Raw genomic sequence first — 16,308 nt, 5'->3', positions numbered from 1 at the left:
TCTTCTTTTGTTTTTGCAGATATGGTTTTTTGGTTTTCAATGGCCAAAAAAAGGAACAGAAGTAGATGTGACGTACTAAATCCAATAAGGAGCTTGTCACTTACAAAAAGATGTATAAAAGGGATCTAGAGGGTAAAGTGTTATTTGATACTCGATTAGAGCTCATATTTTTTAATCAAATTATTTTTCACAGATGCGGGATCAGATGCTATTTGCTGACATCATAATTTATAAATGGTCTAAGCTTTGAAACAGGAGGAACAAAAGATTAATGCTGTTGCATCATGGGTCATATGTAAATAAAAAAGAAGAAAAAACTTAACGTTTTTTTCCAGGCTACTGACCATGGTATCGAATGACGTAACTAATTGTCATTAATTATTTATAAGCCATCCAGAACCTTTAAGCTTGAACCAAAGGTCAATAGATTTTCAGTCCTTAAGAGGACACTAGGTTTTCTGGGGGGGGGGGTAAATTTAGGTTAAAATTGTCTTCAATTGGGTTATTTTGACGGATCTCAAGGATAATTCATAGTCAGTGTCGTTGTTGGGGGGAGGGGCAAGGGGAGGCAGTTGTCTCCCAATAATTTAGAAAAACTATATTACCTTTAAAACTGTTGCTCGTTTTAACTGTCAAATTTGCTCTTTATTTTTAGCATAAATTTTTTTTATTAAATACTGTTCTTTACACTTTGTAATATAGTCCACATTCATATTTTTCCGAATACACTGCCTTTGAAACTTTATCGTCGAGTAAAAATGTGAGCCTAGTTGATGGCAAAATCGAAAAATGTCCTGTGCTTCCTTCTTTGCTATCTAATTGTCAGAAAAAAATAACACTGTAGCCATAGAATTGCGAAAATAAGCCAGGCAAATTCATAAAATGCCACTAAGGAGAATTATGGATCAACTTTGAAATTCAACCGTTCGGACAGCGTGAAATGGAATTTCAGCTGTTCAGGCTTTCTTCCTTTGATGTTATAGATTTGTTAACGCTTAGTTCTCACCAAACGAAAATTCCCAGTCGTAAAGGGATTGCTGCCCTATTTCGCAAAACACTACTATCTTTGCGAATTTTTGATGAAGTCACTGCGAATTTTCGAATGCGGTCAAGGTTGATTTTTTTTAATTGTTATCGCAGACGGCTTGGGAATGCAAAATTCTTGTTTCATTTCCAAGCATGCCAAGCTGGATGCGAAAATCGGAGTTAAAAATTTAAGCTTGTAGATTAAAATATGATTGGAATCTTAGTCTTTTCATTTTTTTTTACATGCTTATTCTTCAATGTATTATCTCGCAATATTCTTAGCTATTTTTTTTTTTTTTTTTATTCTAAACATTCACGTATATGAATCTGGTACAGAAAGGGTGAAACATTTCTGGCAGTGGCGGGAAGGGGGATTTTAAAAACGCAAAAACAAGAGAAATATGCGAAAATACCCGCAGATTATAAAAAATCTTATTAGTTATGAAGAACATGAGCCCAGTGGTTTCCAACCTTTGGCCCACCCAGGGGGCGCGAGACTGTTGCAAGGGGGCAAGCAGCTGTTTTCAAAATATCATTTTCGAATACAAACCAAAAAAGTCGAATAGGTGTCAAAAAATGAATCAGCAGTATTCGTAATCCACACGTTTTGGCTACGAGTAAAGGACGATTTTACCTACTTTGATAAACAAAGCTTTAGAAATTTTATTGCCATTTTGTAACATCTTACCTATGCGAAACTGGTTTTTCTAGAGTAGCTGTCTTAAAAACAAAGTATCGATCTCGCTTAATGATTGAAAAGGAAATGAGAACCGCGATTTCTTCAATGATACCACGGCTTCAGAAAATTTGTGTTGAAAAACAAGCTCAACCGTCGCATTAAATTTTTATGTTGTAGCAGTATTAATTATATATTCTTTTTTTTATTTTGTTATTATATTTCCAATAAGAAATATATTATATTCTTACATAACATTGTATATTATTTTTTTAGCCCATTAAATAAATTATAATATCAGTTGAATATTTATGAAATTTGATTTTTAGATAAATTAATGGGACGCAACGTTTTGCTCTTTAAAGGGGGCGCACCCGTCTTTTTTAAAGGGGGTGCCAGTACAAAAAGGTTGGATACCACTGCATCAACCTAAAGTCTCTCTCCTTTCATCCAAACTTTTCAGATATTTGTTCTATGTATCCAAACATGGAAACAAAAAGGAATCTCCTTCAAAGGCAGTATAAGATAGGCACGTATACTTTAATTTATTTTGCAAGAGTAAGTTCCAGAAAATGAGTGGTAAATTAAACAAAGGAAAAAACGAGCTAAAAATTGTAACAGTCCTGAAATTTGGGGGTGAGACATCGGCCTAAGGCTATTATGCGTACAAAGAGACAGCAAAACAAGCTTAAAACAATCTGTTGTTGTTCACGTGCCATACAATCTTGTTTAACAATTGCAGCAATTTAAATATCACCTTTACTATCTAAACCTAGTATTTCCTGCATTAGTAGAAAAAACTCTTTATTAATTTTGTTTATTTTGCCAAAAATGCGCACATATACACACATAACACAATAACCAGTATCAATCAATGCCTCCGCTTTCGCCGTGATACAAAGCCACGATTTATGACTGATAATAATTAAGAGCACTTTCATCCAAGATTTCTGAACTCGAATTTTGATTTTCGAAAACCCTAAACTAATCTGGAAAGAATAATAAATCCCCTGCGTTTCGTGGTAGTTTATCAGTTCCGATTATGTGATGTTTATGACATCAATAAATTACTGTTCGTAGCCCATGCAGCTAAAGTAATCAATAAATAATAAACAAAAGCTACTGAAATGCATTTATAACAGGGTTGCATTCAGGATTTTTTTAGAGGGGGGGGGGGTAAAAAGGATTTTTCGGGATGTGAGGGGTACAAAAAAACCTTAAAAAATAATAAAAAACGCATCAAATATTTGTTTGTATACATTGTTGTTATATTCTTACGAATCGGACAAACATTTCGGGGAGGAGGGGGTCAAATCTCCTAATCCTCCTGGATACAGCCTTTATTTATAGATAAATTATTTCTGAGATATGGAATATTTTAAGGGTTGAACTTCCTAATCTCAAAGCTCAAAGCGGAAATCTCAAGTATTTTTATTTATTTTTTTTCTTATTGTTTAGAATTCGTCCCTTTCTTGCGTCGTATCTAACACTTCCATACTTTTGAGATAATTGCCGAAACTGTTTGTTAAGCTGCTCTCAAAGGGAGGTTCAGCAAGGTAATTTAGGTCGAGGGGATCAATGTTTGATTGAAAATACATTGCCTTCACTCAAACATACAATCTATAGGCGTCACAGCAACAACATGTTGTTGGAGGAATTGATCTCACGTAAAAATAGTATAAAATCACGAACAAATAAAATCTGTCATAATAACTAATGAACAGTGGCATCAATTTGGGGGGCAGGATGTATTTGTTCCCCCAAGTTTTGAAAAATACCTTTTTGGGGGTAATTTCATAGTTTTTCTTGTATTTTCATTGAAAAGAATGAAAAAATGACAAATTTACCCCCTCGCTAAATTTTGGAATTAAGCTTTGCTCCTCCTCTATATATCCGTGAACTGACTCACCGGCTAATGATTCACCTAATCAGTATCGGCCCATCAAGGCAGCTTAGTGCCTCCCGAGTGACGGATTGGGGAATGCACTGTAACTAAAAATCTGACCCTAAACCAAGTCAACATATTTTTTTATGTCTTCACTTTTTCCACATCTAGAAGGTTAAAATGAGCCAAGATACATCCATAGTAGTGACTGAATGGTTTATTTGAGATAGATTATGAGCAAAAGCTTGGATTTTTTCTGTGTTTTTTTTTTATGTTAATCGTCGCCATTCAAATTCCAAAAGACAAGTCTGACTTCGTTTTTCTTTTCTTTTCTTTTATACCTTTTTACTAAGGAACATTTATGAGACGGTTTATCATGTATAGACATTTCTTAAAAAGTATTACAAAGTTTCTGACTAAGACATAGAAAGGAGTAGATAGAAAGTATCATAAAATACTGATAGCCAAATCTTTTATTTTTGTAATGCTCCTTTTCGGCTTTGAAGAACGATGAAGCTGTATGTTAAGGATTTTGTATTAAAATACTGAAAAGAGGCTTCTGCTTTGGTTGATAGAATTGAAATATTTTCTGTCTTGGAAAGCCCTGAACCAGATCAGAAAAGATAATATTTAAATAATTTACGTTTTACGTATTTTTTTGCCGTTTTTTCACCTGCGTTGTACGCAGTTAAGCGATGATTGTCAATAAATTATCACGGCCATTAAAAAGGTCAAAAATGACAACATGGAATGTTAAATTATAATCAATTTCATTTAATACAATTGTTCATGTTTTTCACAAATCAAAAGTGAGATAATATCATTCCGTACACAGGGAAACAAAGGCACTGCTTGCGAGAGGTCTTGTGACACAAAACTGTTCCACTCTTTTTACTGGTGTAATATTCTCCACAGAAGAACCAATCAGGTGGAATTTATCATTTTACTGGCTTGAAATTTCACACGCGAGGCTTTAAAACTAAGCAGATTTTCAAAAGTGGGGTCTCTCCCTTTAAAGTTCTCTCCAGAAATAAGGAATAACATGACTGACTGGAGAAAATACGTCACAGGAACACGAGACGTTACCCGTTTTTCATGGTGTTAATGCCAGACGATTAGCTTCGGTTCGCTGGGAAAATACATTGCAGCTGAATTTTAATTAAATATTTAGTTGGTATGTTGGTTAAGTCAGGTTACATTAGTTTACGTTACGTACTTAATATAATGCGCTGTGGGCAGCCCCCTTCCATGATTATTTGTTATAATTTTCACAATTTTGTTAAAAAAGTATAATATTTTCATTATATTTTATTTTGTTTCATTAGCATTTACCTAACTTCACTTCTCGAGTGTTTCTCGTATAATACATAAGTACCTAACTTTTTTCTAAGCCTTGGTTTTAAAAGTAAGAAAGTTGTCACTAATGAGTCTTAATTTCAAACAAAAATAAAGAGATTGCTGTTTTATACGTCCGTTTTAAAAAGTTTGCTTGTATTCTCTTGGTATAGCGTATTTTCATGATACACTCTCTTAAGCCAATTACATCATTCTATGAGCGTTTGTCAAAAAGGAAAGCCAATAAGCCCCGCCCCTTATACCAGTTGTTGCCATGTCAAGCCTGTAAAAAAAGGCGAGAGTTTTCGAGTTACAACATTTCGCACAGATCAAATTCTCTATGTCTCGGCGTTTATTCCCGATAGCTAACAGTTCGCATTTAGTAAGACTTATCTACTTCAAAGGAGGAAGGGGAGGCAAGCAATGCTTGGAACAGAAATGTCTTGGAAACAATAACTCTACCTTTTATAACCTTATTGGGTCTCATATGCTCCTATCTAAAAATTTTAAGTCGATAAGAGGAAAGAAAAGTCACCACCAGATAATTGACAAGTATTCCCTCTGTTTCTCATTAACTGGCAAATGATGATTTCGAAAATGTTGGGAAACTATAATTTTATAATTCTAATTTGATAGCTCTTAAATGGATGATTTTGTGCACTTCTATATACTAAAGTAAACAGTGCTGTTCAGCTACCCTCTGCTATATTCACAGGGTTCTTTTTCACTTAAATCCTTGAATTAAACTCTGTTCCCGTGAAAAGGGTAAGCATTTTATTTATGCTGTCCCTGAAAACAAATTTAATGTTAGTAATGACCTTTTGCTTTGGTCACTATAATATTACAGATTTAATCACATATGAAACTAATAAAAAGTCAACTTTCTCCGAAAAGGAAATTCTGATTAGATTAGCTCCCAGAAACACTATATTCCTAAAAGCTAAAGTTTAGAGCCTAAAGAGTCTAATTCTAAGCCGAGTTCAGAAACCTTGAACCTATTAAATCAAATCACTAAATAAAAAAAAAAACGCGCAAAATTGAGCAAATTAAATTCAGGCCAATTTTTTGAATATTATCTAGAAGCAAAACAAAGAAAAGGAAAAACAAAACAGGTTCCTTTATATCACATTTGTCATCCTCACACTGGTTAACTTACGAAGACATGAAACTTGGGATACATACGAAGGAATCGTTACAGCAACCCCAACTTTACAAGGGAGTTCCTTGCTGAAAAACAAAGAAATAAAATTGAGACCAAATAATTGAAAAACATCTTGAAGTGCCAATGAAACTAAAATAAAATATTTTTGTCCCCGTCCTAGATCCATCTTAGGACTATTCATTGACGAAGATCAATATTTTCTGACTTTTTTTTTACAATTTTGAAGTTTTAAGGGAGATATACATTTGGCTAGTGTTGCCACATTGAACCGTGAAAATAAGTTAGTGAAACTAATTAATGAAATTTGACAACGCTTTCGTCCGTAAAAATTCAAACATGAACAATCTGCTTATTCCCAAAGACAGTTGCACCTTCTGAAACTATTTGGTGCTGTCTGTTTTAAGCGTATCTCTTTACTGACTTAGGAAACCTTCAGAAAACCCAAGACTGAAGCATGTAGACCAATATACATTTTTTTTGGAATCTCAATATCACCAAGGGCCTTGTCATACTCGACAATTTTGCGAAACTGTACATATTTTATTTTCAGGTTTATGTTTTCTGGTGTCTTCTCTGTCACAACATTAAGGAACAGAAAAGTGTTTACTGGCAACATTGGCCTACGACCTTGTGTGTCTGGGATCCATTAGAACTGCAAAGCTCGCCCATCGTGAAGCTCTAAACATTAAGTCTTGTTTTAAGCAAAAGTTCTTCTGATAGCTTGTCAAAACAGTAAAGAGCAACGGTCGTTACTCTTTTAACAACAGCAACAAAGGTGTAAAATTTCTTTTTTTCTAAAATGACCATGGATTTTTTTTTGTCCCAACTATTTTGATTTTTGACAAAATATGAGTAAGAACTGTTGGAGAATGCACGTTCAAAAAATGTCTGGAATTTTCCAGCAGGGGGATTTTAGGGGATTTTATTTTCCCTTAAAAATTGACGAAAAAACATATTTTGAGGAAGTCTAGACACTAATCATGGCGTTATAACACCTGCCCCCAAGTACCAAACAATTCCCCTTCGTTTCATTTTTTTTGAAGCTTCTGCCCTGGCCACATTCCAAGAAATTCAGAAAGGTGTTCAGCCATTTTCTTATACCATCGTATTCCAATCATGGGCCTCTGACCCTTTTGCAAACTTTCGAGTAAAAGTTTTTTAGGGATTTAGGGATACAGGGATATAGGACTGTTAGAGGTACAGGCCTGTCCGTGATGAGGGTATATCCAACCACGTGAACCGTTCCTCCATGAAAAAGATACTAAGGGGTATCAAAACACTTCGTAGCATAGCTAAATTGTAAAAAAAGCCACAGTTTTTCACTTCATTATGGTGACTTTTGAGACAGCCTGTAAAATTTGTGAAGTTAACACTCCTGCAAACATAAAATATAATCCTAAAATAATCCCTGTTGGTGGGAGTCGAACCCACAAGTCCTTTTATAACTTGCTGAAGCCCAAACCCCCTGACGATATCAGCTTCTGGAATTTTTTTTCTGAGCTTTTGTAAATTCCGTCGTTCAAGACAAACATACCTACAATAAATTGAAGCTGTAATCCTCACCACAAACACCCCTACCATCCCTTACCGCCAAAATAATTCCTCTTGGCCCAACAAAGTCTTCAGTATTTTCCTCTTACAATTCCATGAGTTGGCTGAAAAGTTTAATCGTATTTGTTTTTACTTCCTTTTTAACGACTGATTTTTGAGCTTCCTGGTATAATTATACATTTTATCTGCTATTTTTTCTGTATGTTAAATTTAACGGAGACAATCTCAAAAATCAAATGATAAAATGCTATTTTCTGTCATTTTCTAATTTACTAAAATAATGGTTTTATGGTGTCATCATTTTTAGAATGATCCTGAATGTGATATTGTAAATAAACAGAAATTACATTTAATCTTTTCAACTGAAAGTAAAGAATGACGCCAAAACTTAAGCAAGCATAAGTTATTCAAAGTATGAATGTTAAAAATACGATTAAGGTTTACAATAAAGGGCCGATCAGATAATCAAAATTATAATCGTTCTTAATCATAATCGTACTTCCAAAGTAATTTTTTCGGTAACAATAATACCAATCACTGCGGCAACGTCTTCAGTGTTTTAACATAAGATGTGTGCGTTGGCTAAATATTTCAAATCATCATTAGTTTTCATCTGCTTCTTCTTTGATAGTGTAATTTGGAAATTCCCACTATCTTCTGGGAATTTTTAGACTTGGCAAAGACAGATTCGCAAGTACAAGGAAGCCCTATTATTTTTCTGAGTAGAAAAATCGAACTAACTAGCATAAAGCTCTCTTATGCGATGCCTTTGGACCCAGTCAGGTTTGGCTGAGAGCCAAATAGGTAGGCTGCTCTCTCCCAGTTTATTTACTTGAGTAATTGTTCATTGACTTTAACCAGCTAGTTGCCTAATAATCTAATTTCACATGTATATATCTTGTCTGGCCACCAAGAAACAGAGACTATTTATAAAATATTAAAACTGAAACACTGTGGGTTCTTTTTATTGGCTTACATTTTTACACAGATCAACCAATCAGATGGAATTTTGTTCTTCTCTCTTTTTACTGGCTTAAAGTTTCACACATGGTGTGTTAAAAAGCGGTGTTATTTTTCTTTCAAGAAATAAGGAATGTTGTGATTGGTTTACGAAAATCTGTCAAAGATGTAAACCAATATAGTTAAAGTGCACTTTTTACCATGGGATTATAAAAATGTAATCTGTCTACTTCATTTTGATATATCTGACATGTTAATAGCCAAGTCGTTGGCTACGTTCACAGAGTACATAATTTAACTCAAAACAATTATTCACAAGTTCAAATGATAGAATTTGCGTTCATATAGAACAAATATAAAGATTAAAAATAATACGGTCAATAACTAAATGAAATACTGTCATAATGCGCACTCACGTCAGTCTATTGTTCGGGCAAAAATAATAAATAATAACAACAGTTTATTGCCTATAACTCTAAGCGAAATTAAGAGGAGAAAAAAAAAAACAACAACAGAGACATTAGGTTATTTCCGCCATACGACTCGACAAACCAGGGTATGCAAGGTTTCCTATACCTGACATGGGTAGTCACTACATGACAAAGAGTAGGGCTTTTCTTTGTACATTTTTTTTTGTGGGGGGGGGGGGGGTATGAGCTAGTAGAAAATACCACAAAGCTGAGGGTCAAAAAGAACCATTTGCCCAAACCTTCCCCACAAAACATCCCTTCTCCCGGCCAGAGTTCGTTTGTTTGAGCTTATACTGAAGAAAGGGATGGTGGAAATTACCTTAACGGTATATAATTCTTAAAACCCCTTTTCGTATTGCCTCTATTTTCTCTATTTGTGCTTTGGCGAGTTTATAACGCCAGGATGGACATGCTAATCTAAATCAGGATGAAAAAGAGATGTGCAAAGTCTTAGGAGATGTTTTAAGGAAGGAGGGACGATCCACCTCTGAAAGATATAAGGAAACTATATTTCTAGTTACTGAACAAATATGATATTTTGGAACCCTTATCACTATACTTATATTAATATTTCTAATATCATTCCCTTTTATGTTATATTTTCCAGGGTTATGCAATATTTTTCTAAGAAGAAGAACCTAACTTACCAACATGGAGTTCTTTTATAAGATGCCTATGATCCCAGCCAACAAAGCTGTATGCCAAATAGAGAAGAGGTAAGTTGTGCTCTCCCAATTTAAGTTCATCTTTCATGCTTAGTAGACTAAATTTCAAATAACTATCTATATAATTTAATGGCTGTGGGGGAATCGGCAGTTGTAAAGGTAATGGCGCCGACGGTGGTGATGGAATTCGTGGAGGAGGGTAGATAATCTCAGGTCGCTTGGGAGTAATTGGAACAGGTCGCACAATCCCGTTTTCTTCGTCCTGCTTCTGTGCTCTCCTCAGTGCAACTTGTGCGGCCATTACGCGCTGCTTCTCGGAAGTTAATGCGCATCTATCACATAGACAGTGGCGGAAACTGCAGTATCTTTTATGACCCCGTAACTTTACTACTTGACCGTGGTTCCTACATCTTGCACAAGTGGGCATCCGCATTTTCCCCATCTTATCACCTTGTGACCCTGAAATAAAGCCTGGTATTATCGGGAAATCTGGGTATTTTTCAAATATTCTTCGGTTCATCTTTCAAATCAGAAGTAATGTTTTTATATATGATGGGAGCTCATCTGTTTTTGAAGTAGTTATTGTCGTTTTTATTTCATCAACTTACAGATAGATGCCTGTTTGTTTTCATGGTTGAAGAATGGTAGAATATTCACTGGGTTTAAGATTAAACAAAAAGAGAACATTTTAATTATCTATAGGTTACAATTACAAGGAGTTAAGAAAGCACCATTTTAATGAAGACTCCTCCTTTTATATTTCAGGAATTCTAAGCCCTTGCGAGGGGCGAGGGGTTGCATCCAATGACCTTCTGCCGACAAGTTATATGGCTTTAATGGAACACGTCTATGACAGTATGCTAAAATTACCTATTCTATTTCTGTTTTTTTGTTATGCTTAATTCTATATTTCATTTCAGACCTAAACGTATACAAAATTGAATAGATTCACCAGAAAATACATTTGTTGAATAGAAAAAGCTGATTTTTAGGCTGTAGATTTATAAGTTCAAAAAAAAGTGGAAACCCAATCCATTGACTTTTCTAATTTCGAGATAATTTTTTCGTTTGTTCTGTGGCACAATTTCAACTCTACAGGGAAGGATAAAAACGAAAATATAATTCAAGAAGAGTAGTAATGCAGCAAAACATGTTTTAAAGTCAAACAAGGTCACCCTGTAACTGAGCTCTGTTAATATGCTATATAATAAAATTTCATTCCTTGTATTGTCTATGTTTCATTTTCTTCTACTTATCCTTTAAACATTTTGTGATCTCCTTAAGTTTGGGCCTATCTCCTTCATCGATGTGAGACAGCCAAATATAACATCAATCAAAGACACTTAAATCGTCTGCGGAATTTGTCTTTACCGTCCTTTGGGTTGTTTATCAGACGTTGAACTACGTCGAAGATGCTATATTAAAATATCATATCATATTAAATATGCTATGTTGCATTTTCTTATCCTTCTCCTTTAAATATTATATTATATTAAATATGCTATATTAAAGTCTCACTAGAGCATTGACTGTGTAGTCAGAACCGGTTCATTTTTATATAAATAAAAGGTTAAGATGGGGGATATCAAAGTTTATTAGTGACAAGAAAATATCGGAAGACCTTGGGCAATGGTGGCAAGGAACCTGCTAAGACTATTGGCGTTAATTTCAGGGGGTTGAGGTAGGATAAAATTTAGCTGGTCTAGTTTCCTTCACCCGACTTTTTCATCTCTGAGCACTGTTTTGGTCTCTATTGTGGGAAACTAAGATTATTTAAAGATATTGTAAAAGACATAGTACATGTCGTTGACAGATTCCTTAGAAAGTCTCACTAGAACATTTACTGTAAAGTCAAAACCGGTTCATTTACGTGTACGATGGTATCTTGTACTATGTGTACTAACTATAAATTAATGCACACTGATTTTATTGGAATGATCCATTGGGGGGGGGGAATAATATTCAGAACTTGGAATCATAATTTAAGCTTGTGTCTCAAGTTTCTAATATTATATTTTGTCATTGGGAAGTGTTTACAGTTTGGGATGATTATAGGCCCATATAAAAACTTGTAAAAATTAAGGGATTGAAGGAGAGGATGCCCAAATATGTCGCCTACGTTTCTAAACACTGTTATTTCTTTTATTATAAATTATTTTAAAAAAATCTACAAGTTAAGTTTTTCAAAGAAAATCAAAGAGCTCCATAAGTCAAGAATGAGCAAAAATAAAGTCAAATAATCTTTCAAGCGGAAAATTACCGCAAATCACTATCAATAAGTAAATGAAACTCAAAATGAACAGAAATTACAATAAATAGTCGAGTCAAACTCAAAACGTGCGAAAATTAACACGTGTAGCGCTGATAACCCCTATGCCTTCTCAAGATCACAATACAATAAGCGCCTTACTAAAAAAAAAAAAAAAAAAAAAAAAAAAAAAAAAGGACCGTGGATTGTCAGTTAAATTGACATATGCTGACATTTCTTTGTTAAGGTTTTGATAATTTTTCATTTATGAAAGTAAGAAAGGTGAAAATATTTCAAGCGTATTATGTTTCCAGTACAGCAAATGTATTTTCTGGTACATCGAATGCCCACGGGGCATAACCTACAACCCTTGCCCTGAGGGCTGTGGAGGGGGGGGGTCATCGTCAAAGATGTAATTTCCGAATATTTCAACTTTTTTGAACAAAATGACTATTTCCAAATTTTGATTGAATGTGTTTGGGGGAATGGTGGGCGTGGGAGGGTGTTAGTTGCCCTTCAATCACTTTCGACTATTAATAAAGGATACTAGTCCTTTCAATTTCCAATTTAATGAGCCCTTTTAGAAGTTTCTACGTCAACTCCTTCGATACGAAGTGCCCTGGTCTAAAAAAAAAATAAAATAATACATTGTACCCACATCGCTCTTTACTTGGGCAGCGCTATTGCGCTGCCTATGATGAGCACAGAACAGACCAATAAAAAGAACTTCAGAGAACTGGGCAAAGAAAGCCCTGCTTAAAATCATAACAACCTTTATTTTTTATAGATTGATTTCATTGGGAGAAACACTGCCTTTTATTCGAGCTGAACAGCTGGTTGTGATTTTGAAGCTAAATGTCCGTCACAAGAATTCTGTCAAATTTGAAAGTCTGCTCAAAAAACCCTGTTCGAAAAGTCTCTACGAAGGTCAATGCCAAAAAGTAGCTGTAAGGCTAAGTATAAGCAATTTCGTGAATCATGTGTTTTATAAGCAAGAATAACCTTCCCCTCCCCAAAACCATCCGTGATACGTTCTTGTCCCCTTATGGTTTTTTAATCCGTTCTTATATACTTTAGTGTACGATATTTCAGTATATTCAAATTCAGCTTAATCCAGCAATAAAATCTGATTTAAATCCTTTAGTGAAGTGTCGCGTATATATCCGTCGTGATTCGGCTCGAGAATGCCACTTGTCTGGTACCTTCAAAAGACATTTAGAATAAGTTTTTGTTTCAGCATGCTTTTTTATTTGCTATTTTGCAGGTTTTTTCTCTATTATTTACACTGTTTAAGCTCCATTGGAGCTTAAATCCTTAAAATAACTCAAATCTGCCAAAATATCCCTTTCTATCTCCCCCCTCTCTCTGACTAGAGTAAATCCTTAAAAATAACTCAAATCTTCCACAATTTCCCTTCCCCCCTCTTTCCATCTCCTCTCTCTCTCTCTCTTTCCCTCTCTCTCTCTCTCTCTCTCTCTCTCTCTCTATATATATATATATATATATATATATATATATATATATATATATATATATATATATATATATATATATATTGTTTACGAGTTAGTGTTCAAATAGTGGGCAATTATTCCTCTATTAAAGGCCATGGAGCCTTTGTGGGGGTTAGTTCCGTTTACTAGCTGGTGCATAAGTACTCAGCTTTATGCTATAGTTAAACTTTATATATATTTCAGCGTTAATTTAGAAAACTATCTCTTTTTTTCTTTTCACATCATTTTATATTGTAAAATTCAATTTTAGTTTAGGCATCACTCATATGACACATACTGGCAAGGACATTCAAAAATATCAATATAATGTTAGCCATAATTTGTTGACCAAGATCAGGATTTTGGCATGTGTAACCAGCATCATGCATTTTTAATTATCTTCTTCTGGTCCTGTTGATCTAATCGCTTTGTCGACAAGTTTTTTGAGAGGAATTTTTTATTGCTGTCATAAATCTTCGTTGGATTAAGTGTTATAATTGTCAAGTGAGGTGTTCATTTATTGATGGATTTGCAGGGTTAGAATAGAAATCACAAGATAAAAGAACACAGCCAAAACCTTAGGATTGGCAGGGGAGGGGTGTAAGCTATAAAAGCATATTTCAGGTAAACATGTTTCCTTAGTGTTAGATTTGTAAGGGTAGAGAAGAAATTTTGACGTAAATGAACACAGTCCGGCGGCTCTAATTCACGAAAATGTGGGGAGGCAATGATTTTTTTTTTCATTTTGAATAAATGAAGAAAAATGACATTTTGAAGATTTGGTGGGCAATTTTCCGATATTGTAATAAAAATATCAAGAAGGGTATGTTTGATAATCCGAGGGGAAAGACAATCTCGGACATTCCCCCCTCCCAGTTGGTGCCAATGACAAAACCAAAACCTTAGGACTTGGGGGGACAATCTATAAAATAGCGCAGTTTCACGTAAATATTTTGAATATTCAAACAGTTTCTCAAAAAAAAATTATGGGAGTAATTCTTCAGGTGAGCAATGTGGAGATGAAGAGTTTCCTCCATTATGTAAGAAGACATGCGTACTTCCTGAAGTTTTTAGATTTTGCAAGAATGCTGATGTGCGTTTGTTCTAGAGCCTGAGAACCTAGATTTTTTTTTGTTGTTTAATTTTTTCCGGTAACGGGATTTTGTCAGTCGCTTCTTAATGGACACAAGACAATATTAGGTCACAATCTCCCACTGATGATCCGTGATGCACTTTTACTCTTCTTCATAATTTAAGAATGATTTCCAGAAAGGAAGGTTTCTAAAGATGTAAATCAAAATTTCCTTTTGACAAAGACTTAAATACCGATTTCAAGTGTTGAATTATCATTTCATCCAAGAAAAAATATAAAGAAATCCTATATTAATGAAATCGAATCTGTTTTCGGAGTGTCAAACATGTTACAAGTATTTTGAATTTAGAACAGATGTAAATGCAAACTTATACAACAGAGATCAACTAACTTTATAATAGATAGATTGATAGATAGATAGATAAGTGTATTTCAAGAGCCCATGGGCCATATACACACAAAATATAAATAAATAACAAACAACCAAGGAAGTTAAACAACAGTACAAGTTACAAACACGCGCAAAAACAGAATACAACGCGAAAATACCTAATCTAACAAAAAAAGAAGTTAATCATATAAACTTTTTCTTCTTACTAAGGATTTATCTATATACACTCCCACTCGAAATATTGTGGTTGGGTTACTGTTTTGCAGAATACCAGGAAGCATCACCAGGAAGCAACACTGGGAATTTCCGGAGAAAATGATCCAAGTCTTCATCCTCATCTTTACAAAGGGGACAAACATACCGCCTATCAGGACCAACTATTATTTTTTTTGTAGAACATTAATATGTTTCCTTTCTTTCATACCATTTCTTTCAACATACCTCCTATCAGGACCAACTATAATTTTTTTGTAGAACATTAATATGTTTCCTTTCTTTCAGGTTTGATCGAAAGTTTACGTGGAACGATTTTCTGGGAAGTAAATTTACTTTGACCCTAAGAGGCTGAGCGCCGTCATTAGTTTTTACCTTAATGCATCAGTCTTATAAGTATCCCCTACGGATCTTCAAACTCCGACACAGAATACAGCATAGAATACCAGGTGCGCAGGCACAAAACTGTATATCTTATTAGCCTGCTTTATGTAATCGGTAAGTGCTCGTAACACCTAGCCAATCATGTGGGGTTATGTGATTGGCAGCGGAATCCAGTATTTCTCCGGAGAATTTTTGCAATCAGGGTCAGCCAGTTTCACAACCGAGCAAACACTGATATGTTTTACGGTTTTGCGATCAAGTTGAAACTTCCGGAATTTTTTTTTTTTTTTGGGGGGGGGGAGAAGATGGTAAAAGGACTTACACTTTTGTGTTTGAGCAAAGCGGTTTAATATCTCTTTCTTTGGTACCCACAAACAATACTGTTATCCGACAGCCTCTTTGAGTGTCGCCAATTTACGAAAATTCGGGAACTTAGTTTTAAATTTAATAGGGGATAGATTTGTCATTTTTTCAATGCTTGTCATTTATTATTGAAAATATCACCAGAAAAGGTATTTATGGATTCCAGAAAGGGGGAGGGCAAAAATCTACTGGACATACCCCCTGCACCTCCCCCATTAACGCCACTGGTATATTTGACTAATGTTTTCAATAAATTGTTTAATTTTCATCATCTTACAAAATCTGTTTTGATCTTTCAAAATTTGGAGTGCTTTTCGAACTCGAAGTTATTTTAGCCCTTTTGTCTGAGCATTTAAAATAGAGTCTGGAGCTCATGAGTAAAGTAGAAAAAGA

The 16,308-nt window shown here is 34.6% G+C and overlaps 1 protein-coding gene across 1 annotated transcript in view; it reads right to left on the bottom strand.

The window, feature by feature from the left end:
* Positions 1-2,503: 2,503 nt before the first annotated feature.
* LOC136043792 (uncharacterized) overlaps positions 2,504-16,308 on the bottom strand; it is a 31,060-nt gene continuing 17,255 nt past the window's right edge. Inside the window, exons 4-5 of the mRNA XM_065728711.1 lie at positions 9,713-10,189; positions 2,504-6,149 (exon numbers count right to left, since the gene is read on the bottom strand). Coding sequence (XP_065584783.1) covers positions 6,115-6,149; positions 9,713-10,189 — 512 coding nt within the window. The 3' untranslated portion in view covers positions 2,504-6,114. The remainder of the gene's footprint in view (positions 6,150-9,712; positions 10,190-16,308) is intronic.

Source organism: Artemia franciscana, chromosome 2 (assembly GCF_032884065.1).
Source record: "Artemia franciscana chromosome 2, ASM3288406v1, whole genome shotgun sequence".
Taxonomy (NCBI): domain Eukaryota; kingdom Metazoa; phylum Arthropoda; class Branchiopoda; order Anostraca; family Artemiidae; genus Artemia; species Artemia franciscana.
The sequence above is the reverse complement of the archived record's forward strand: the minus strand, read 5'-3'. Positions and strand labels throughout refer to the sequence as shown.